This window comes from Adiantum capillus-veneris, chromosome 1 (assembly GCF_014529385.1).
Source record: "Adiantum capillus-veneris isolate H3 chromosome 1, ASM1452938v2, whole genome shotgun sequence".
NCBI classification, from domain to species: domain Eukaryota; kingdom Viridiplantae; phylum Streptophyta; class Polypodiopsida; order Polypodiales; family Pteridaceae; genus Adiantum; species Adiantum capillus-veneris.
The window spans coordinates 166,134,840-166,160,436 of NC_140931.1; the positions used below are offsets into that span (position 1 = coordinate 166,134,840).

The 25,597-nt window shown below is 43.9% G+C and overlaps 1 protein-coding gene across 1 annotated transcript in view; it reads left to right on the top strand.

Annotated features, from left to right (window-relative positions):
• The window catches only part of LOC147465963 (uncharacterized), a 64,039-nt gene that overhangs the window by 31,724 nt on the left and 6,718 nt on the right, over positions 1–25,597 (top strand). Inside the window, exons 4-7 of the mRNA XM_086522944.1 lie at positions 9,367–9,465; positions 9,644–9,757; positions 9,871–10,037; positions 10,285–10,366. Coding sequence (XP_086379070.1) covers positions 9,367–9,465; positions 9,644–9,757; positions 9,871–10,037; positions 10,285–10,366 — 462 coding nt within the window. The remainder of the gene's footprint in view (positions 1–9,366; positions 9,466–9,643; positions 9,758–9,870; positions 10,038–10,284; positions 10,367–25,597) is intronic.

Here is a 25,597-nt window from a genome sequence, read left to right on the forward strand (position 1 = left end):
AAATAAGGCAACAGATCAGCCAGTGTTTTCTCTTTTTTTTCTGGCAGAACAACGAAAAAAAGAAAATTATTAAAAAAAAAGAAAAAAAAAGAACGGATGCGATCTCTACGCGAGCAGCTATTCATGCCGTGGTCAAGGAGCTATAAAAGCACCACATACCCTCACTGAAAAGGAGGTTACGAACGCCAGCAAGAGAAGACTCTGCCGCGAGAAGACGCGAGAGATCGCGAGACTACGAAGCACGAAAGTCGCTTTTCCCGCACAAGAGCGACAGGTATCTATTGTGGATTCGCCATATGAATTGTTGTTGCGTGTTTGCAGGTACTTCATCGCGAAGGAGAAGCGAGAAGACTTCGGCCTACGCTTGGGAATTTTTCGGAATTCGGAAATTGTCTGCGGAGTCTCAACTCCGAGTACAGACGGAAAAAGGATTGAGAGGTTGTCTTCTATTTATCTGAGTATATTTTATATTGTTATGCGCTCCCGTTTGTGACACCATGTGTGTTTTCCGATCAACTACTTGCATTTTTGCTTCTGACTGCAAGCGCTAGCCTGCTCAGGTTGTTTCCCCCGGTAACCTTACAACATACTTATCCCCCGACCTGAGCAGTAGGCCACTCCCAGCTCATTCACATCCCTAATATTCAAAAGGGAAATCAACGACTTTATTCCATCCAGGTAATCTGTGACAAAGGTGCGGAGTGACTCTCCTCTTGTGCAGTCACGTCACTAGATCCAACCCTGCTGATCCGCGGGATCTTTCAAAGTAGACGCAGCCAAACGGAAAGCCTCAAGGTAAAGTCACTAGGTCCTCCATCCACTTTGCATCCAATGCCGGATAGTTCTTAAAGTTCACTAAGAATTGCCGAATCACTTTACCTTTCACTTTAGCTTTCCTTATCTGCCAAAATATGTTCTGGAACGAGTGCCTTCTCTCGGTCCCCACGAGAAAGAGACTCCCATCTGAGTCAATAAATGCAAAGGTGAAGCTATCTCTGCAAACTTTCGAATGAACCGCCGAGAGTAAGAACACAAGCCCAAAAAACTTCAAACATCAAACTTCTTGAACATTCAATAGCGGAAGTCTCAATTTTGGCCGGGTCCGTCTGTACTCTTGTTGCTGAGACTATGTGTGCCTGCGCAATGCCTAAAAGACCTGTAGTAGATGGTGTCGGTGCTCTGCTTCATTCTTGGAGAAAACTATAATGTCGTCAAAGAAAGTGTCGACAAAAGACCGATATTCTTGGAAAATCCTATCCATCATTCGATTGAAATGTGCTGGAGCATTTCTAAGTCCAAAAAGCATCACCAAAATTTCATATAAACCAAAGCTTGTCCAAAAGGCTATCTTGTAGACATCTCTGGAAGCGATTTTGATATCATGATATCTGCTTTTCAAATCAATCCTCTTGAAACAAGAGGATCCTTGAAGTCTGTCAAGAATATCATTGATCCTTGGAATAGGGAATCTGTTCTTGAGGGTGATTTTATTGAGAGTTTTGTAATCAATGCACATTCTCCAAGATCCGTCTTTCTTTAATACTAACAAAACCGGAGAACATTAAGGTGATGTGCTAGGTTGGATAAGACCCTTTTCTAAAAGTTCTTTTCACTTGGTTCATGATTTCTTCATCCTGGGCTCGACTAAATAAGGTGGTTGGTTCAGTGGTGTGCTTCCTGGAATCCAGTCAATGGTGTGGTCCTCAGGATGAGGTGGAGGTAACTCGCCTGGTATGCCTTCAGAGAAATAGTCAGCATGTGTGTGCATAAGTTCTTGTTTTTCTTTATCCAATTCAATCATTCAGTTTTTTCAAGTAGACCAAGTAAAAAAAAAGACTGGATTTCATTAACTTTGAAATGGCAGAAGCCAATATAATAGGAACGGAGTCACCCTTCAATTTTACATCAAGTACAATTTTCCTGCCCTTCTCATTCGTCAAAGTCGCTTTCTTGGCCCGATAGTTAACCACGGCGTTGTTCTTCTGGTACCAAGGGATTCCTAGGAGGACGTCACACCATTCCAAAGGCATGATATAAAAGTCCTCGTGCCCTAAATACCCTTGACAATGCAAACGAAGTTTGCCAATGACATGTGTAATGGCAACATCCCGTCCGGGCGTCGCTAGAATTGTTTCCGCCTGTGGCCCCATCCTATCGGGCGTAATTCCAAGTCGAGCTGCCAATTCAGGTGAAATGAAGTTGGCCTTGGCTCCTCAATCGAAGAAGATGAGGGCTTCTTGATCTTTTACTTTGCCCCATACATGGCAAGTTCTGTGCTTTTGTCCATCTGACTTGGGTGTGACTTGGGTTGGTCCCCATACAATCTCGTACCAGTCCTGCTTCATCTTGCCTTTTTTGGCATGTTCTTCTGCTGCTCTGGAGCTCTTTGTCCTTTCTTGATATTGTCCTCGCTGTGCCTTTTTAGGGCACCTCGAAGAGACGTGTCCTTGTTCTCCATTGTCAAAACACTTCTCCTCTTTGAGATATTCAGTTCTCTGTTCCTCAGTCAGTTGGGGTCATGCGTCCTTCTTTTTCTGGAACTTCCTCTTTCTTCTATTGTCATTGGTTGAACTCTGTTCGGTCCTTGGTGTCAAAACTTCATCAGCGGGGTAAGTTAGGTTACCCGAATGTATCGAGAATCCCGCTTAGCATGTCCCATCAATTGTTGTATGGACTCGGACTTTTGCTCAAGGCAGTAATCTCGGGTTTCTTTGGGAAGTCCATAGCAAAACCGCTCGATTTGCTCCTTGAAAGTGACCTTGAAAGAAGAATGTTGGAAGAAAAGCATCCCAAAATCTTTCACAATAAGCATCCAAAGTGTCACCCTTGGTCATCCGAAGATGGTTCCAAGCGGTTCTCACATCTCATTTGTACTCCTGCGCAAACCAAGAAGAAATAAAGAGCCGTTTGAAATTTAACCACTTGGTCGGGGCTTCTCTCCTCAAAAGAAGAGTGGAGCACCATGTTCGTGCATTTCCTTTCAAGAATGATGCTACCCTCCTGATCTTGGAGTGCTCTGAGTAGCGTTCTTCAGAGAATGCTATATCAAACTGCTGAATAAAAGCTAAAGCTTTGGGGGCATCTCGAAATCCGGAAAAGGATTCAAATTTCACTGACTGTCCACCTTCCTTAAACTCCTTGGTCTTTTTGCCCGTGTCTTCGAGAAAATCATACTGGTTGGCTCTATAAAAGTGTTTCTTCTTTGCATAAAACATGTGATCATCGGAGTCCGAACTGTCAGAGGAGGATGACTCCTCAGTAGAACTGTCAGAAACGGGTCGGGATCTGCCCTTATTTGTCTTCTTCTTGTTCTTTCCAAACAATTGATTCTTGCTTCGCTTCTTGTCCTCCTCGCTCGAGTTCAAAGAGGAAGAGCTATCCGAACCGTCATAAGAAGAAGAAGAAGAACTAGGTAGTCCTTCGAAACATACATGCTTCTTCTGCTTTCGTGCGTTTGCAAAAGAAGATTGACTGCCCAAGTAACCAGGGTAGTCAATCCTCTTGTTGTGCTTCTTCAATTGTTTCTTCGTTGGCTTCTTCGCTTCTAGAAATTGATTGATTCGATTTTCGTTGACATCATGAAGTTCTTCAGTAAACATCCTTGGGGTAGGAGGTTGCTTGAGGGCCGGTTGTATGGGTGACTCAATGGCTTTTTGCCAATGAGTAAGCTCTTCCTCATCGGGTGCCGGTTCAAAAATTTGGCATACTGTGAATCCTTTGCAAATTGGAGCATTTGCTTTGCGCACTCATCAACTTGCTATTGACGTTGCATCTCCATAAGTTGGTACTCTGTAGGCCAAGGTTGCCCGTGCTCGTGCTTTGTTAATCCACTCGAATTCTCCGTACTGCCTCCCCTTCTCGAGGTGGCAGGAGGAATCGTCTGATTCTTGCCTGAATCCATGTGTGTCGCGAGAAAAAGGGATCGGATTTCCCGATAGAAGAGAAATCGACTGAGCCCTGATACGATTGTAACAAACTTGGACACCCCAAAGTTTGAAATCTGTCACGACACGATAGAGAGGTTTACTTAAAACACTTCACAAACCCTTTCAGTGTTTCTTTTTGTATTAACAAGTGAGCAAGTACAATTGCCTTGGCTCTTCTCTGCTCACGGCTCGTCAGTTCTGTATGAACCAGAGGGAGAGCCTAGGGTCTTATTTAAAGGCCCTTGGCCTTGGAAAAGCAGTTTACATGAAAAGCTTGAGTTCCAAAAGCTGCTGCCCAAAACAGCCAGCGCGAATTGCAGAATTCCAAACAGCATGCCAAGGTTCAGGATTTCGTAAAGCTGTAATGTGCAGCGGAAGTGAATGATGGTGTATGGCTCAGATGAATGATTAGTGGGTGTTCAAGGTTCCTTTTACTGACGGGAAGGGAGAGCCTTCCTTGACCTAATGAGAGAATGTGCAAGGGCCAAAACAAAAGAGTGGAGTGCAAACTGAGTGAGAGTGCAAGAGACTGCTAGAGAGAGAGAGAGAGAGAGAGAGAGAGAGAGAGAGAGAGAGAGAGAGAGAGAGAGAGAGAGAGAAGAGACGACACCAGATGGGGTCTCAAACGCCCCACTCATCTTGAGCCATACACCATCATTCACTTCTGCTGCACATTACATTGGTATCAGAGCTCTTTGGCAGTGTTCGATATCATCACTCAAGGAAAGAAGCACAAGAACCACAATATTTTTTTTTTTTGGCTTCTTGTGATCGCACGTTACCCTAGACCACTTGGGCATGTCAAATCTCGATCCCTAGTCTGTGTTTTTGAAGAGTGTCAGGTTAATTGCGTAAGTCGGATGAAGATCGCAAGGAGGCTTTCCCCTTTTTGGGCTAGACAAGTACATCAAGTTCGATGTGCAAGTTTTCAGTCCTAAGGACTATAATGACACCGTCAGAATCGCCTTAGCACAAGAAATCAAGCACAACAAAGGCAAGCCGAAGGAGAACATCTATCTATTTCCTTTGGCTTCAGTATTAAGTGATAAATTCTATTTATCCAAGTATATTCTATATTGCTATGCGCTCCCATTTGTGACAGGACCGATCTTGACTCGCGAGTCGAGGTCCAAAGACCCCAATCAGGAATTATCTTGTCTTGGCATGATTAGTTAGTACGCATTGTTCGAGTTATGTGTTCCCTTTTCACAGGCATGCCGTATTACACGATGCACATGATTCACTCACGGATGAGCATAGATGTATGCAGATCCCTCTCGAAATAAAAGAAAATTTGCATTCAAGGAATTCACAATGTCTCACGATTGTTCGTTTTGTCAGTCGCTTTGGCATGTTCATTCCTTGGCATGACACAGTCACAAGAAAAGCACGAGCACGTTTGTCCATCAAGCATTGGCATTTCCGTTATGATTTGCCGTAGTCAATAGGTTAAGGTCAAAAAGTCAAGATTCGATCTCAATTTCGGCATGTGTTTGGTGAACGGTTTGACACTCCGTCACTTTGTTTATCTGCATTGCATGCACAATCATTTAGGAAGAATAGTCTTTTTTCAGTCACTCTACATGGAACGAATATGTTTATGGTTTTGTGTTTCAAATGGTCTCAGGGATATTCCTCTGCGGAGATTCTTGGAGAAGATGGACCCGGGACCATAGACGAAGTTGAAGCATTAGAGCCGTAGCAGATTATTCAGTGTCGCTTTCGGTGCGGCCCAAAGAAGCAAGCATTGCAGACTTTCATGAAGTCCAAGTATCGCACGACCCATGCAGCAGAGTGGGCCGGCGAAGAGTACTTTGCAGGATCTCAGGAGTTGTTGGCAGACTCTACGGACGCCATACAGCCACTGTGACATAAAAACGCGTTCCGGCCCTCCGAAACGGCGAAACGGCAAAACGGCCGAAACGTTTCGGCGAAACGGGCGAAACGAGACGATGTTTTTTTTTCTCCCCTTTTGACCTGCTAACCCAAAACGGGTGTTTTAGGATTTTTAAACCCATTACAAAGCCTTATGAGGAGGACTCTAGCTAGTTTCTTATTGATATTTGGGCATTTGATGTAGTATGGCCAAAACTTAACTCATGTATTATTGGTCTTTTGATTTCACATGTTTTGATAGGTGAATTTGTATGTATATTCAATGTATAATGATAAGCACATACATGTAAAACGAAACCTATGTTTCGCTTTCTCTGAGCTCCGAAACGAAACGTTTCAGAAACCTCGAAACCCCGAAACGCACGAAACCCCGAAACGTTTCATGTCACAGTGCATACAGCTCGGTATCAGTACCTCACCTTGAAAAGGGGGGGATGTCACGTGCACATCTAACCCTATGTGCATGTGGACTAGCTATTCCTACTCCTAGGGTTTAGGTCGCCTAGGAAGTGTTCTGGCAACCTTGTGAGCCTGTACACAGGCCGTGCATGTCGAGGCACTTATAGTAGCTGCATACCCTCTGATTGCACACCTAGCATGAGCATTTTTTACCATTACATGAACCAAGTTTGCATTGCATATGAACCACCGCTTAAAAGGCACTTATTTATCAAGTGACTTATGAACTTCCAAATTGTGGGGCTAAAAGGAGGACTGCTCGACCCCGTTGCAAGTACCTATAAAGGAAGGCCTAGCGCCAGTAGCAAGAGGCAGAAGAAGCAGAGGGAACACAAGGAGGTCAGCAACCTGCGGCACCTCAAGCTTTCTAGGGTTTCTTGTCAGCAAGGACCAACGTTTTGCATCAACAACACCTGCGTTTTCATCCATTAGACCCACGTTTTCAGGATCAGCCCTTGGCCTCGTGAGAACCCGCACCACCCGGTTGCAGATCCCCGCCGTCACGACGCTAGCACCCATTCTAGACTGGCGTTTTCAGTTTTCAGCACACACCAGCCAGCGTTTTGCATATTCAGCCCAAATCAGCCAGCGTTTTCTGTTTTCAGCCATGGACAGTCAACGTTTTTGCAGTCCTCAGCTTTGCAGGCCTCGGCGGTAGCAGATCAGCCCTTGCCTCCCAGTAGTAGCAGATCCACAGCCTTCGATCTTAGCATTTTAGATTTCAGCCTTGACGTCGTCGTCGACATCATCGTCTTCAAGTACCCCAGCATCTAGAAGCATTGTACCAGACTTTGTGTAATCTAAAGCAAATACGTTTCTAGCAATAGAGAGGGGGGCCCTTGGAGGGGGGTTTGGGACCCCATCTGGTGTCGTCTCTTCTCTCTCTCTCTAGCACTCTCACTCACAGTTTGCATTCCACTCTCTTGTTTTTCTCCTTGCACATTCTCTCATTAGGTCAAGGAAGGCTCTCCCTTCCCGTTAGTAAAAGGAATTTTGAGCACCCACTAATCACTCATCCTGAGCCATACACCATCATTCACGTCCGCTGCACACTACAAAAGCGTTGAGCCAAAAAAGCTATCCGCGTGAATTATTGAAATCCGTACACTTGCTACGTCAATACCTGTCAGCGCAAAACACGAAAATCCGTATTGTTGTCACGTCATCACGTCAATGTAAATTCGGGCTATCCGTACAGTTGCCACATCATCAGTTTTTAACGCTTCTGTGTGTGTGTGGGTCCAACTTTATTTATTGTGTTTGTGGCACTTGGGTCCCATCGGACGGGGTCCCATAAGTTGGTGGTAACTTCTTTTGCTTCTTATGCTGCTTCTAGGGTTTTGGCTTCTCGACCGAGATCTGCAAGTTGGCTCAGTTCTTTAGTGGCTTGATACGTCAGCAGTTTGTGACAATTATTCTACACTCTCTAATCTACTCCTAATTATCTATTGGCTATGGTGCAACCATGAATGCCTCATTGGTCTATCCACATACAGGCCTAAACCCTAGCAAGAGCAGAAGAAGAAGTCTTTACCAACTTAATGATCCTCGCCAAGTCGCCTAATTTTTTTAAAAAAGGGTTAGGATTAAAACCCTAACCCCCAACCAACTTATGGGACCCCGTTCAATGGGGCCCGAGTTATCCTGGCACGTGCGCCCCCCCCCCCCCCCCCCCCCCCCCCCAAACACACACACACACACACACACACACACAAGACTATTGCATAGCTGTTGGTGATGTGGCAAAGCTGAATGGACGACCGGTTTTTATGTCGACATGATGACGTGGCAAACTGTACGGACTTTTGCGAATTGCGGCGTTGGCGACTGACATGGTAGTACAGGGAATTCTTGAATGTGCGATGACAGTTTTAGACCAGATGCTTTAAAGTTTAATGCTTTTCATGTACTGCTTTTGGAATGGCCATGGACCTTTAAATATGAAGGGTGGGCTCTCTCTTTGGCATTCTTGCAAGAGGAGATGTAGAGCAGAGCCACCGGTGTCTCAAGTGTTGATGCAATATAAAAAAATACCGAAAGGGGCACCATCTTTGGGGTCAGTGCTCTCTTGGGGTGGCACTCTCTCTCTCTCTCTCTCTCTCTCTCTCTCACAGTTCAGTTGTTTTGAAGTGCTTAAAGTTGTCGCGTATGTTCTTTTCCGTTGGCACGTGGTGCTCGCCCTCCCGTTACAGTGGTATCAGAGCTCCAGTCATGTGCTTTTTTGAAAGCATACCGATCTCACTAAGAAGAGACAGAGTGGCATCCTTAACATAATCTCCCGATTCTGCAAACTTTTCAAAACTACATCTTACCCCCTTTTATGACCTAGGTGGTACCACCTCCTCCGGCACCAGAAAATATAAGAGCCTCTAACCAGCAACCTTCTCAGCCGTCTGTTCCAATTGGGGGAGTTTTTAGGAACATGGTGCAGTTGTGTGCCAGATGTCCAAATGGTTTTGGACAGTCTCAGGTTATGGAAGATCATAGCAATGTTAATGCTGGTAGGGTTGGTTCGAGGTTTTCTCTCTGTTTCCATTCGCTTAGATCTTTCGGGTACGTGGATGCTTTGAGGTGGGAGTAGCACTCTTTTGCTGGGGTGGGCCTGTTGGCTTTGGAGATTTGGTGGATGATTCCGGAGATCCTCTGGTGGAGTTTTCGGCTGCTGATGAGTGCAAACACTATGTAATATGGGTGGCCTGTTCCACCCACAACTATCTTTCAGTCTTCCCTTGTGTCTCCAGCTCTGGATGTATATCCCTAGTTTCATTCCCTGTATCACTGGTGGTTTTTCCCTTTTGGTTTTGTAATTTCATTATGTACCAGGGGCTTTTTCACTACCAGCCTGGTTATTCTTGATGCCTACTTGCTTTTGTATTGCCTTCAGGCTCTCTGTAATTTCTCCAAGTATTACCAAGGGTTGTGACCCCACTTAAAAGAACACAAAAAGAGGAAGATCAGATTAGGTTTCTGAAACTTTTTAGGCTTTACAATTCAGTAGAGGGAATCGGGCTTACCCCAACAACTGAACTGGTTTTGTTGTTCATTTTTAAGGCCAGTGTTGACTTTTGCCTGTTTTTTCTTGCAGGTTCTAGAGACATTGATTAAAAATTGTGGTGATGTAGTCCATCATCAGGTTGCAGCCAAGCATGTTCTCAATGAGATGGTGAAGATTTACAAAAAGCATGTAAGATGATTTCAGGGCATGATCTTGTAATTAACTTCTTGCTGCTTAACTACCCATGGATGTAGTTTTCTTATAAGCTTCCAGATCTCTAGTCATGGCATGTGTGGGCATCTACTGATAATTGCAGGATATATCCTTAAAGGAGTGAGTGTGTTTGATTGTCGAGTCTGTTTTACAGAAAGATATACAAGTGAGAGATAAAGTTTTGTTGCTTCTGGACACTTGGCAAGAAGCTTTTGGTGGTCCAAACGGGAGATACCCTCAATACTTCTTTGCATATGATGAGTTGCGGGTATGTTGAGGTGTTGTAATTTCATCATAATTTAATCGACTTTTCAACGCCTCCCTTGATTCCCATCTGGATTTTGAATTTTGCTAACAATATGGTCTGTGACCACCTTTCAGCGCACAGGGGCCATTTTCCCTCGACGGACAGAGAATGCTACTCCTATATTCACACCTCCTCAAACACACCCTATTGCCACAAATTTTCCTGCTGCTGCTCCTGTCTCACCAAGCAGAATGCCTGAAGGAACACAAGCATCCAGGCCATCTGACTTACCTCCCTTGAGGTATGCAATACTTGTCATTTTGTGACGTGTGCATGCTGGGCGTCCTAGCTGCTTACACACGTTCCTAATCACACCATGCTTCCGGGTCTGATAGAGAAGAAATTTTAGTCTTCCAGGGTACCAATGTTCACTTTGGAAGTTCCTGCCTCCTTTTGAATCCTTATTGGTGTTGTTCATGACATATCTGCTTGTATAATTTTGTTATCTTCAATTCTTCTGAAGATAAAGGAAGAAACTTTCTGTCCAGCTTGGCAGATATCCACAATGCTAGAAGCGGGATGGAGGTACTGTCAGAAATGCTTAATGCTATTGATCCACGAAACAGACAGGTATTGTGTTAACTGTTATTGGGCATTTCTAAAATTCTTTCCATCATTTCTCTTCAAAGTTCTCCAATTTCCGTTACAATTGACCGTAGTCTGTGAGCTTTTACGTGTCTTGATCAGAATTCTCCTTCATTGTGCAAAACTACGAAGTTGTGAAACACCTTAATTGACGCATATACTTTGCATGATGACTTGTGTATGTGCTAAGATCACGCATTTTCAAGGCTGTAAATCAGGATCAGATTTAATATCAGGTTGCCAGCAATAAAAAAATTACAAAAAATTTGCCCTTAAGTCTGGCAGACTTGCATTCCTGAAAAGTCGTGTCTGGGAGAGGCTGTGTGTGCGCAATCCATGCCTCTCAGATGTATAACTGCCAGAGATCCTGTCTGAGGATTTGGTTCCTTCCACTATGTGAGAGGCATACGTATGGTGAGTCTGGGTCATACTGAAAAGGTGGAAGTTACTCTATATCCAGACCTTGTGTGCTGAACACTGTGCCATTGGCCCATTTGTGCAGACCATGATATACTCTTACCTGCCTCTACCAGCTGCCTAGATGGCTCGAGAGCTTTGTATAAGAGTCTGTCTTGTAATAGCTCCCTCAGTCTGGGAGGTACCAGGGGGAATATTGGTAAGGCTGCCGACCGGCCTCAGCAGGGATTTAAAGGAGGGAAAATATGGGGCCATTTGTGCAGACCATGATATACTCTTACCTGCCTCTACCAGCTGCCTAGATGGCTCGAGAGCTTTGTATAAGAGTCTGTCTTGTAATAGCTCCCTCAGTCTGGGGAGGTACCAGGGGGAATATTGGTAAGGCTGCCGACCGGCCTCAGCAGGGATTTAAAGGAGGGAAAATAGGGATCCAAAGGGGGACAGTCTGCAAAAGAGCATTGTGCATCAATGGCCCAAGCTCTCCCTTTACGCAAAGGGAATAATGGACACATGGCAGGCTCCTAGCCCATTTGCCCCCAATCTCCCCTCAAATCCTATTGGATGGCCATAGAGGTGGACCAATGAGAATTAGGCTAGAGTATATTTACGCCTAACTTGATTAGAATACAAGTCAAACATAAACTTTTCTGACCGTTTCAAGTGAATAACCCGTTCATTTAACAGATTCACTTGTTCCCTTAAATGAGCGCTTTCGTTCTTCAATCCAATGGTCCAGGGTGTGCTGAGATGGCACTACTGTCCACCTGTGTGGCTTTTCCCTCCTCCCATCTCTTGGTTTAGCCTCATTGTACATATGTTGTTTTTCATTGGGAGAGTCTCCCCCTTATGATTGTTGTAGCCCTCTCTAGCAGAGGTGGTTGTAACCCCATGGGCAGTTTCAGTAACTAATAGAAGGATCTTTTTCTTGATTTTAAGAAGTACTCTCAGTTTTAGGTTTTGTGAAAAAAAGTACAAATTTTTACGTACCTAAAAACTCAATCCATTTTGTACTACGTACCTTACGAACCGAATTTGTACCGAACACTACGTACCTAACTACCTTGAGCTAGGGTGATCCGGATCCTTTGTTGCAGCCTCCTTTGGTACTGTGAAGCCCCCCGTGATCGTGGTCGTTTGGATCTCCCTAGCTCAATCGCCCGACCGATCAATGTATCTCTGGTGTGGGTGTGATCTGACGCTGAGCTCTGTTGTGGTGAGCACTCCTGTGGCTGCTCATTTTCTGGTGTAAAGAAGTGTTTGATCTGCCTCTGAGACTAGCTCTCCCCTTATGTTCCCAGCAAGCTCTCCCTGTGACTGCGCAGCTCGAGTAAAAGCAGGCCTAGGCATCTCTGGTCTGGGTATCTCATGACTCTAGAAAGTGGTCTGAAACCCTCTCTGAACAAGCAAATGAAAGCGGCCACGGATCTCATAGTACACAGGGCAGTGACATTTGTAGTGCAACTCTGTTTCTGGCGCAATATGACATTAATGACATATCCCGGCCTCTGTTGGTACTCCTCGAAATCTACCAGTCTCAATCTGAAGCTGATGCGAGGATGTGCGTATTTGGTCAATAGCACATCATATCCGATGAGATAAGTGTTTATCCATGTATCCAGGCCTCGTCACAAATCCGTCCCTCCTTGAGTTGGAGAAGATGTTCTCTATAGAAAGCCATCTTCGTGCCCAAGTCCTGTATCTGTTGCTCCATGTGCTCCTGATACCTAGCCGAATCAGATCCTGATGTATGAGAGTGATGTCTGTCTGTGTGATAGATAAGGAGGGTGTATCCAAGGAGTAATCTGTCCGTGCTGAACCCATGTCATCTGCCCATACCAACATGCTGTATCACCTTGCAGTGCTAGCTGTCTGGAGGACTCAAGGGCCAGCAGAGCATATCTGTCTCTGGGGAGGTCCCATAAACTGTGCATAAAGGATACTAATCTGGAAAGTGCCTCGACCACGAGGGGAGGAGCAGCTAGCTTGGCTCGAATAATGTCATGGACTCATGTGGCACTGAAGCCTTAGCCCGAATCATCCGAGAAATCATAGAGACTAGAGGCCTCTCCATACATCTCCATCCATCAGTACAACCAGATCTACCATGGTGATCCACCGACAGTCCCCATATCTGAACTCCATAAAGCATAGCTGAAGCCACTAGAGTGTCAAAAAGCCAGAGCTTTGTTCGAGGTTCCTTAAACTGAACCTGTGCAGTGTGAACACATCCTCTTCAGTCTCCCTAATGCTGCGTAAGCTCTGGTCAGACTCATCTCTGCTGCTCTCCTCAAGGAGAATATTGGGCCACTGAAGACCACCTCAAGATAGCTATATGAATCTGTATACTCCACAGTCTCTCGACCATACGTAAAGGTGGGAGCTGACCTCCTAACCCACTGTGCCGTGGTGTTAAACACCATTACCTTGGTCTTACCAAGGTACACTGACATTCCACTATCCTGGGCAAACACCTGTGTAATGCATCCAAATGACGCTGCATCCCTTCTGGGGAATGTGAAATCAGCACAATATCATCAGCATATAACAACGGAATCCATGTCCATTCTAGTTGAGCACCTCTCTCTCCCTCTCGCTCTACATAGTCTGAAAAGTCATCCACATACATCGCAAGAAGAGTCGGAGATAGGGGGCATCCTTGCTTCACCCCAATAGTGGAGTGGACCATGTCAGACATGCCCTCAGTAGTGCGTACTTGGTCCACCACTGTCCTATATAAAGCCAAGATCCCTAACATCTGCTTTGTGGGCACTCCCATGTCCTTTAGTCTACGTATAAGTGTGGCTCTCGGCACTGTGTCAAAAGCTTTGCGGAAATCTACAAAGCGACAATAGATCCTCCTGCCATGGTGTCTACCCTCCTCAATAAAAGCTCTGAGTGTCAAAATCTGGTTAAGAGTAGAGAAACCTCTCCTAAATCTTGCCTCCTGATGCTTGTATGCCCCCTCTCTCTGCCCATTTACTCAGCTCGTGCTCAAGAATAGATGCACAACCTAGCCAATGTGTGACCAACCATGATTATGCGATAATTCCCAGGAATGATAGGATCTCTTGACTTGAAGATAGGCAGAGTTTTGTGCCTAGAGGTATTGGCCCCAAAGCCTGGCGCTCCTTTCTGTATTTCCTCCCGAGGGACCTCTGCTCTCAAACTCTGTCCAGATGCTCTACAGAGTGAGGCCCCAAGGGCTCTTATAAATTTACAAGGGATGCCAAAAGTAGAGCCCCAAAAGTAGTTAAACTGAAAAGCAACTTGTTCCAAAAGCATCTGGTCCCAAAAACTGCCAAAAAGCAGCTAGCGCAAATTACGGAATTCCGTATAGCTTGCTACGTGGCATGTCACCGCAAAACGCGGAGGTCCGTACAGCTGCCATGTCAGCATGTCAATGCAATCTTTGGAATCCGTACTGTTGTGCTGTCCGTACTGCCACGTCAGCAGCTTGTGACCTTCCCCCTTTCTTGAAAGAATTGTAATCGCCCTCGATTACGTCTGCAAAACAGACAAAGGCCATAAAGAAGTTCATTAGACACTGACTATTTATCGATGCACTAGACGAGACCAATCCAACACTTGCACAAAGACGATAGTCACTGAACATTCATGTCACATTTAAATCAAATCACATAGAATCCATGGAGATCTAGGACCATGATTCTTGGCAACGTATGTAGCAATGACATCTAGATCCACATAGGACCTCACTGATGTGGGATTATCTAATCCTTATTGCGATCATGTCCTTATGGCGTAGACTCCTTCTAATCTAGGACCGTGATTCGTGGTAATGTATTTAGCAATCGCATCTAGATCCACATAGGACCTCACTGATGTCGGATCAACTAATCCTTATTGCGATCTTGTCCATAGACTCTCAAGACGAAATGCTGCAGTCATTTTGTCTTTCAAACGTGCACTCAAACACAATGACATCAGTGAGCTCAAAAATCAGATTTTTATTTTTGGAAATTCCCATGTCGAAGTACTTCTTTCATAAAGTCATCGAGCAGAATACTGTAGCACATTAGTATCCCTGAAGTCCAAAGGAAAATCAGTGACTTTACTCCATCTGGGTAACTTGGGACAAAGAAGCAAAGTGACTCCCCTCTTGTGCAGTCCCGTCTGCACCAGATTCAAGCCTGCTGTTCCACGGGATCTCTCGGAATAGTTGAAGCTAGACCGAAAATCTCAAGGTAAAGTTCCAAATCTGACGAGTATTTTCTAGGTTCTCCTCCTCCATCCACTACGCATCCAATGCCGGATAGTTCCTGACTAAGAACCACCATTCGCTTTACCTTTCTCTTTCCTTTCCTGGTGAGCTTGTATCTGTTCCGGAACGAGTATCTATGTAACTAAGTCAGACTTTGTAAATAATTAATTTATTTACGAGAAAAGAATTATCTAATTAGTTGTGTGCACATCAGAATAGATTTAGCAGTTCTGGGACCTCAGGTGCGCCCAAGTTTGGGCCAGTGCACCTCAGGGAGACCCTAGCAGAAAATACCCTGAAGCCCTAGCGATTGGGAAATCGGGTCTTCAATGAAGGGGTAGATAGTAGCCTCAGATTTCAGGCTCAGAAAATTACGCGCACTAGTGCAAGCACAAGAATGAGATGGGGTCCTTAGAATAATAACCCTAAGGCCTGAATCATTTTACGGCCTTAGGATAAGTCAGTTAAGGTATTTTTAAATTGTCTATGCTGGACCAAATGACCGGACAAGTGCGAACAGGTAATGCCAGAGCAATGTCGGTACGGCATTGCGCTGGGGAGCAGCTAACAATTTCATTAGTAGCATCTGTGTGTGCAGTTGTGAGTTAATTTGCACATTTCATTAATAGCCTAGGGATTTTTAAAAGTGAAAGTTGAAGGGTTTTTAAAGTTATTAAGTAAGTGTGCCAAGTGGCACACTTACCAATGTAAACTAACTCTCTCTCACTCTCACTCTCACCCTCTCTCTCTTCCTAGCGCCCCCTCTCCCTGATGGCTATTTAGGAGGCCCTACTCCCCCATTTTCAGAGTTGGCAGTGCTCCTACCCTCCCTATTGTGAGTATGCCCTACGCATTGGAGCCCTCCATGGAAACTTGAGAGCAACCCCTTGTGACATATGTGGTGGCCTTGTGCTCCCATTGTCTAGAACAAGGGCTCTCATAGCCATAGCCAGCTTTTGGTGAGGTTTCATCGCGAGAAGTTGCAGCAGGCACTCTCTTCGTAGAGTGTGGTGGCTGTAAATTCTCTGTTTTCAGCCCTTAATCACCTCCTTTAGGTTGAATTTCAGCAAAATACATATAGAATCTAGTTGTTCTCTACCTACACTACGCGTACACCAAGTTCCGTGCAATTCCATCGCGGAAAGGTCTCTTTTTCGGCTCTGGAAGGTGCTTAGGTAACATTTTCAGGTTATGTGCAGAAAATTACAGCAAGCATGTGTCCATGCATTTTGCGTGTTTCTCCCTTGTTTTTGTTGCAGGAATAATTATGCATAAAGGGACTCAGTTAGCGGAAGGTAGACTCTCATTTTCGAGAGCTTCCGTTGAGTTTTGTGGAAGATAGACTCTTGTTTTTGAGAGCTTCCCAAAATCTCATAGAGGAGGGAAGATCCTCTCAGTATTCAGAGAATAGCGTTCGCACTCTCTCAGTCAGAAGCAGAAAGAAAGAATAGAGGACGGGCTATTGCCCTGTTCTTGTGCTTGTAAAGATTCTCCCTTAGTAATAAAGATATTCTCTTTATGGGGGGGGGACCAGCCCATCTTCTGGTCCCCAATGAAGTGTCAAGCTTTTCCTCTCTCTCTCTCTCCAATTCTCTTGAGTATTTGAAGTACAATTAAAAGTCAGTTTACGCTTCGGTATTTTTGTGACAATCTCCTCGTTCTCTTCCATTTTAGGTTACTCCTCAAGTTCCGTGTTGACTGGCACCTCACCCTAAAAATTGTTCAAGAGACTCACATGAAAAGTATTGTGAACCTTCCAAGTTTCTTGCAGCTTGAGTCTGAAGGATACATCATTTATCTTCTCAAGGGCCATAGTCATTCTTAGCTTTGGAAAAAACCGCTCCTTTCCTTTTCGTTTCCTTAAGCGTGCCTACTCAAACCATAAGAGCACCCAATCATCTTGCTTCAGCTGCAAGTCGTGTCGAATCTTGTCGGTTGTCCTCTTATGCCGTGCTTGAGACTTCTCAAGAGCCTCGTGCACCTTGGAAAAAGCAGTATCCAAATCTAGATCATACTGATCTGTTTCAAAAATCTTATCCTGGGTCTTGGGAATTCTTTGATCTACCAGCTGATTCTCTTTTTCCTTTCTTTCCTTGTGCCCTAGGACCTGTGGGTAGCTTCCTCTGTCCATTGGCACGTCAGTATCAATCATCTCTAAGTTACCATATGCAAAAGAGAAGCTATCTTTGCAAATTTCCGAATGAACCATCAATAAAATGAGCACAAGCCCAGATAAGCTTCGAACCTCATGAGCATTCTTCAAATCAGGCCAATAACAAATAGTCTCAATTTTGGATGGGTCCATCTTTACCCCTTTTGCTGAGACGATGTGTCCAAAGAAATGTATCTCATGCAAGAAAAACTTGCTCTTTTTTCGCATTTATAGAGAGCACGGCACGTACTGCCACGTCAACAGTATCACGTCATTAGTTTGTGACAGGCCCATAATGTTCTTTTGAATCAACAGAAGGTGGCAGTCGTCCATTTGAATCTTCCACTCGGAGTTGATAGGTGGGTTGTTTTGATCCTTGCGGGATTCGTCGACTGAATCCATGTGTGTCGGAATCTCATTGGAAGGAAAATCGACTGAACTCTGATACCAGTGTAACAGACTTGGACACATCACGCACAACAGAGTAGAAATCACTTACAAGCTTTATCACACTTTATTAGAGACCACACGGCCTGGCGTAGTTCTGTGCGTAGAGGTATTGGCCCCAAAGTCAGGCACCCCTTTTGGTATTTACTTTTATATTATATCTTGAGCAAAGTACAAAGTTCCGAGGGTCCTCTTTGCTCAGTGGTCCCAGGCAAATATGAGGGACAGAGAGGCTCTAGTTACTCAAAAGCAATTACATGAAAAGCTTCAGTCTCAAAAGCATCTGGCCCAAAAGCTGGCGCTGCCCAACAGCCAGCGCGATTCACGGAAATCCGTATGCTGGCATGTCAGCAGTCAGTGTAAAATGCGGGCCATCCGTACAACACTTGCCATGTCAGCATCTGCGTTCTCTCTCTCTCTCTCTCTCTCTCTCTCTCTCTCTTATTATACCTAGTGTCCCAAAGGGCCCCATTGGACGGGTACCCTATAAGTTGGAACAACAGGCAACTTATAATCTTTTAAATATGTTAGTTCCCGGGTGGACATGCTATGTCATCATTTTGTGACAGCAACAGTTATGGGAATGAGTAAAAAGGAAAAGTGGAGTTTTGGGCATGGAAGGTGCACTGATCGAATATTGTGGTGCAGCTTTGAAGCGTTTGATTCCATGACAAGAGGTAAAGGAGGGGAGGAGGGCGCTCGTCTGTACCACTCTTGTTCCCATGTCTAGCTCAACTTTGAGGCTTGCATTCTCCTACAATGGAACGGAAAGTCGGAGGGTGGCTTCTGCATGGGCGGTCAAGGGGGCTTCTGAAGAAGTAGGTTAGTGCCGCATCCATGTTTGCTTTTGCAATTGTGAGAGGGCGAGAATACTTGTCGGTGGTGAAAGAAGTGAGAGTCCACCTTTAGGGTGCCTTTGAACAAGAGCTGGGAGAGCGTCCATGTAACAGACTTGAACACTCCAAGTCAAGAATCAATCACGACAGCACCAAATAACCACTTCAAACAATTCACAGATCACAATAGATTTGGACTGGCCCGGCGGAGTTCCGTGCCTAGAGATATTGGCCCCAAAGACTGGTGCCCCTTTCGGTATTTCTTTTTGTATTAATCAATCATCAAAGTACAAGAGAGCGGTTTTAAAAAAAAATAAAAATAAAAAATTCCGCCTCCGCGATTTCCAAAAATTAGGGTTTGCAGGAATTTTAGGGTTTCTGGCAGAAATTAGGGTTTCTGCTGTCCGCCACGTCATCACTTTGTGATAGTCCACAAGGAGAGCCAAAGTTTGAGCAGCGCATCTGTACCCTCTTTAACAACCACAAGCCCTATAGTAAGCCTGGAAATAAAATTCTTTGTAAGGTTGGGTTTGCAAGAGAACAATCGGAGATTATTGTAGCGAAGCTTCTCTTCTCTTTCTGCTATGGCATCTCCTAGCTCATGTGTTCAATTTTCAGCACTAAAAGTTGTGGCAATGAGGAAACGCTGAAGTTGGGAACACACACACGTAGAGGCAGTGGACGAGAGCAGCAGCAATGAAAGTGGAACGAAGGCATCATGTAACATTTAATGGCCTAGTAACTTGTGTGTAGCGGAAAATAGCATGAACATAGTGAGCATTTCATTAGTATAGATTCCTAATGAGATTTACAAGAGTGCTTGGGTGGAGAGAGCAACAAAAAGTATAACACCTAGTTAGATAGCATGAACAATACTTCAAAAGAGAGAGAAATTAAGCTATTGACAATAGTTGAGGACCGGATTTACATGGAGCCGGTTCCCCCTCCAAAAGGCTCTGTATTATGGTTTCTCCCATCAAGAGATACATTTTACAATACAATTCTTTGTGTTCCTTCAATACTAGCTAGTGCAATGAAGATGGAAATTTCAAGCACTAGGCAAAACACTTATTAAACACAACATCAATTCCCTCACGGTTTCAGACCCAAGACCTCACACACCTTCGAAGATGGTGAGAGCTAGTGAGGGTAGATTGAGAGGAAGGAGTAGTAGTCTTACGAGAAAGACGTACATCTCCTCACATAGTCACTCATATTAGCATAGCTTAGCTTAGTAATTAGCATGGTAGAGGAGATGAGCATGCATTGAAGCTTGGCTCTTGGTTGGATTTGCATCACAAAGCCAAGAGTTGTTGGTGTAGGCCTCCCTTCTCACAAGCTTGGAGTAGGTGATAAGCTTTCCATTAAAGCTTGAGAAGAAGAGAGAGAGTCTTCTTGCTTCACACATGACTTTGTGTGGATAATGCCTTGAGAAAATCAGCCCCCTCTCTCTCTTGGTCGATCCCTCTTGCTATTTGCTCATGCTCACACCCTATTGGCCCATGCCAGGCTTAGCCAATGAAATTTAAGCAGCATAAGTGATAGCCTTCTGAGATGTGTCCCCCTTTCCCCTTTTGTGAGTGCTTTAGGTAATTAATTAATGCAACTAAACTCTCATTGGACCCCTTTGTCTCCTGGCCAATAGGAATCAGGCAAGCCATTGGGTTGCTGAATGCTCATTGGACCCCTTGGGAGATTGTCCAATAGTCTTCTAGAGAGCTTAATTCTTATTGGTTCTTTATTAAGTGTTTTTAAATTGATTAAACTAGATTTACTCTAGCCTAATTCTCATTGGTCCACCTCCATGGCCATCCAATAGGATTTGAGTACACCTTGTGGGCATATGGGCCAGGGAGCTGACATGTGTCCCTCATTCCCTTTGTGTAAAGGGAGCTTGTGTATGTGTGAGTTTCTCTCTCATCTCCTACTTCTAGGGCTCGCCCCCTCCTTTGTAGGACTTGGGAGACTTTTTTTACACACATACAAAGCATCCAAATTTCCTAAGCTTGACCATTGGACACAACCTTTGAATTTTGGAACCTTAGCATTTTGGAAGTCTTAATGGGCTGAACCTTAGGGTCTTTTAAGCCCATTGTTGCACCTTGCTCTTTTGCAGATGGCCCCCCCTTTGGATCTCTATTTTCCCTCCTTTGGATCTCTATTGTGGCCGGTTTGCCAGCTTAACCAATATTCTAGCTTTTTCTGCCCTGGCACTTCCCCATATTAAATGATCAGTTTAACGTGAGAAAATCATTTAGGAGAATTAGATATTAGTTATTATAACATTAGGACGACTATGGGGTAGAGCAGATAAAGCATATTCATTAGTTCTTTTCCTAGCCGGTAGAGGATCCCTATGTTACCCTACGACTTCGTACCAGAATGGATGCCTAGTCCATTTGGCGCTTGAGAGCCTAAGCTGCCGCAAGCATGTCTTCACATTAGTCCTATCAATCTGCCATAGTAGAGTGACAACCTCTTCTTGGTGTTCGGTAGACGTCGTCTCCGCAAACTTGATCTAAGCATGCATACTACTTCATTTTTGTGCACATTAAAGAAAAAGAGTCTTATAAGACAAAAACTTTGTTCATTTTTAAGATTTGTACATTTGCTTACTCTAGGGAAGCATTGTAAGCATTGACAAGGTTTAGGTTATCCTTTAATTGTATGCCTTACATCCATCTAGCATCTTCAAAAGGATAATTCTTAAACTTAATAAGATATCGTGGGATAGTCTTACCGCCTCTTAGTACCTTGTCTTCATGTCGGAGAATGGACTCGGGCTGCGGCACCTCTTCTTGGTCCTCGATCTCCGGTGGGTCTTCAATAGTTGGTTCTTGAGGTGGCTCTCCTTTGTAAGGCTTTAGTAGGCTCACATGGAAAGCATTGTGTATGAGCCAATGGCTGGGCAACTTGAGTTGATAGGCCATCTCATTGATTGGCCTAAGAATCTGGAAGGGACCATAGTACCTTTTTGCTAACTTAGCATAGTTCTTTTGGTGTCTCGTAGGATTCTTGCCCGTCGTGTGCTTTAATCGAGCCTTTGGAAATTTGAGTAAGACCCAATCATTTTCTTTAAAGGCTTGAGCTCTTCTATGTTTGTCAGCAGTAGCCTTTTGCCTTTGCTGTGAGATAGAGAAAGCATTCTTAATCTTTGGAAAGATTCTTGAAGGTCTTGGCTATACTCATGCGCAACGAAGATCTTCCCATGTACCTTAAGTAGCAGGGGACTTTTTGATCTTCCCTCTATTACCTCGAAAGGTGCTTTTCTCGTGGAAGTATGTACAGTATTATTGTAGGCATACTCCACTAAGGGTAAGTACTTCTCCGAGTGGGATCTTTGATCTACTTCTGTTACATAGGCTTTTAGTAGATCAAGAATTGTTAGGTTAGCTATTTCACTTTGGCCATCCGTTTGTGGGTGATAGGCTGAAGAGAAATCTAGCCTTGTCCCTAAATTCTCAAAGAGACCCTTCCAGAAATTACTGGTTATTCTAGGATCTCTATCCGACACTATGGACATTGGCAAGCCATGGTACTTGAAGATTTGTGAAATGAAGAGGGTTGCCATTTGATGGGCTTTGATAGTCTTTTTGACAGGTATAAAATGAGCTTGTTTACTGAACCTGTCTACTATCGTCCATATTTCCGTATTGCCATGGATAGACTTAGGCAATTCAAAGATAAAATCCATGGATATGCTCTCCTATGGTGAATTAGGGATTGGCAAAGGTTGAAGCAATCCAGGTTGCTTCCCTCTATCAAACTTCGTCTTTTGGCATACCACACATTTAGAAACATACTCTTGTATGTTTGATTTCATGGTAGGCCAATAGAAATATGTTTCAATTCCCTTTAGGGTAGACTGAATCGCCTCGCAGAAGGAGGAGCATGAGATTTATACATCACTTTCTCACGTAGTAAGTTGGTAACACATAGTCTATTGCCATAGAGAAGATAACCATCTTGTAATGTAAATGGTTCCTCTTTCTTCCCTAGTGCAAGGGCTAAAATCACATCTCTAAAATCGAGATCAATAGCATACTCATCTATCATAGAACATAGATCATTGTGAGTTGCTATGGAAACCGCGTTCACTGTCGGCGTTCTTGCGAGTGCATCGGCTACTTGATTATGCTTGCCAGCAATGTGAGCAATATGAAAATAAAATTGCGAAAGAAAATTTGCCCACCTCATTTGTTTGTCGGAGAGCTTGGTTTGAGTCATGAAGTACTTAAGACTTTGGTGATCCGTTGGCAGAATGAAAGGAGTCCCAAATAAATAGTGCTTCCATGGAGGCATGTAGAACTGCGAGGAGTTCCTTTTCATATATGCCTAGAGCTCAACAGGGTCGAGCCTTCAACTTTCATAGCCTATGGCGTGCCCTTCTTGGAGCAAAACAGCTCCAAGGCAATCACCACAAGCATCACATTGGACCTCAAATGGCTTTGAGAGATCTAGTAGCGTAAGCACATGTTGAGAGATAAGCTTTTCCATTAGGAGAAACTTGGACTCAATTTGGGCCCTATAAGAAACGCCAACTCAGCATAGAGAGAGGGAATTATGAAAAATGAAAAAGGTTTTTTTTGGAATTCTATTTCTCATAGTACATACGTAAAAGTTTGCTCAATCACTTAAATGCATGCTCGTACAAAATGCTTTTCGAGAGCCAAACTTAAGTGAACACAAAATTCCATGTCTGTGAATCTTAATGAGTGATGTGATGTACGATGAGAGAAAACACGCAAGAGTTGTTTTCAAAATACAAAAATAATGCCGCGGATGCATCCGGAACGTCCAAAAACCATAGAATAGCTTTTTAAAACGCTGAAATCTGATGTCTCTAGCTCAAGATAGAGCATTTTTAAGCCTAGGGCCTCATGAGGTCAGTACCAAGCGAATAGAGGCCCTTGAGGGTCTCAAGGGCCTCTATTCGCTTGGTACTGACCTCATGAGGCCCTAGGCTTAAAAATGCTCTATCTTGAGCTAGAGACGTCAGATTTTAGCGTTTTAAAGAGCTATCCTATGGTTTTTGGACGTTCCGGATGCATCCATGGGCTTAAAAAGTGCTATATCTTAATCCTAGGGCCTCATAAGGTCAGAACCAAGCGAATAGAGATCCCAGAGATCCCTCAAGCGCCTCTATTCGCTTGATTCTGACTCCTTCATAGTCTTAAATAGTACATATCAATCACTATCAAGTATAATCTGCTCGAATTTAAATTGCGAGTACTTTATAAAAAGGTGATTGATACTTGTGCGAGATGCACAAGTACAAGTCCTTCACTTTATAGGATAGCAACAGCGGGTCTTAAAAAGGCGTTCGGCGCTTGTGCCAGATGTCATTATCAAGCGCCTTACTTTCCTGATGATAGTGACAATTTCACCAAAATGGTTTTCATAGACATTTTCAAAATGAGAAAACAGGTTTTTTCAACGTAACGTTAGCCTTCTTCCTATTGGCTAAGGAGCATTCTCTCACTAGAGTTGAAAGGCCCAAAAATGAGTCCATTTCTTTCCTAATGTTTAAGCTTTTTGAAAGCATTGTTCTCTTTGATAGACCATGTATACCTAACGTTTTTCTTTGTTAGGCCATGTAATGGTCTTGCAATTTGTGAGAAGTTTTCTATGAAGCGTCTATAGTATGCACACATACCTATAAAGCTTCTTAGTTCATGAAGATTCCTTGGTTTAGGCCATCCTTTTATTACCTCTAACTTTGATGGATCCATTTGGATGCCATCTTGAGAGATAATGTGACCTAAATACTGAATCTCTTGCAAGAAAAATTCACTTTTCTTTCGATTAACATAAAGTTTGTTCTCTCTTAGACCTTGAAATATTACTTGGAGGTGTTGCTTGTGTTCGTCTAATGAATTAGAGTAGATGATGATATCATCAAAGAACACTCCAATAAAGGTTCAGTGAGGCCTGAATAGCTTCTCCATCAAGCGGTTGAATGTGGCTGGTGCATTGGTAAAGCCAAAAGGCATGACAATATATTCGTAAAGACCAAACGTAGTGCGAAATGCGGTCTTTACAATGTCTTGATCAACTATTCTTATTTGATGATAGCCACTTTTTAGGTCAATCCTACTGAAGTAGGTGGACCCTTGTAGCTTATCAAATAGGTCTTCTACCCGTGGAACGGGAAACCAATTCTTGATAGTGATCCTATTTAGTGATCTATAGTCGACACAGATACTATATGTGCAGTCTTTCTTTTGCACTAATAGCACAGGTGAGCAAAAGAAAGACGGCACGCCCTTCTCAACTAACTCATGCACTTGCCGCATAATCTCCTCTTGTTGAGCTTGAGAAACTCTATAAGGAGGTTTATTAGGCGGTGAACTTCCTAGAAGAAGTTCAATTGCATGGTCATCATTGCCTCGTTTAGGAGGTAGCTCACAAGGGATGTCGTCAATAAAGACATCTTGAAATCCCTTGAGAAAATTGGATAACTCTAATTCCTTGTGAGTGTGTATATTTTCTTTTGCTAAAGCATTAGGTTCATTTTGAGAATCTTTAACAAAAATCATGTACACGGAAATAGAGCTCTTTATTGACTTGTTAAAAGCTTGCGTATGTACAATGGGTATGGTGTTACTTATTTGCTTAGCATCTATGTACATATCCTTTTCCCTGAACATAAAGTAGATTCTCCGTTCAGGGAATTTAACATTGGCAGCCATGTGATCAAACCACGGTGCCCCTAGGATTACATCCTCATGCTTGAGAGGAGAGATAAAGAAGTCCTCTTTGTCCACATAGCTTTGGACATGGAGCCTCAATTTCCCGATTAAGGGAGTGATTGAAGCTTCTTGCCCCTTGAAAGCACCATCTGCGGGTAGGACATCTCCCATCTCATAGGCTTGGATACCTAGCTTGGTGGCCAACTCTGTGGATATGAAATTATGAGTAGAACTAGGGTCAAAGAGAATAAAAGCATCATGTTCTCTTAGCTTTCCCCAAGCATGGCATAGAGGAGATCCTTTGTGGTGAGTTTCTTCCTCTTGGATTTCGACCAAGGTAGCTCTAGGAGGATCATGGCGGGTGTTCTTTTGGGGACAAGTGCGGTACGCATGCCCTTGCTCGCCGCACTTGAAACAACGGTTATCCTTGCGATAACGCTCAAGCTCTGT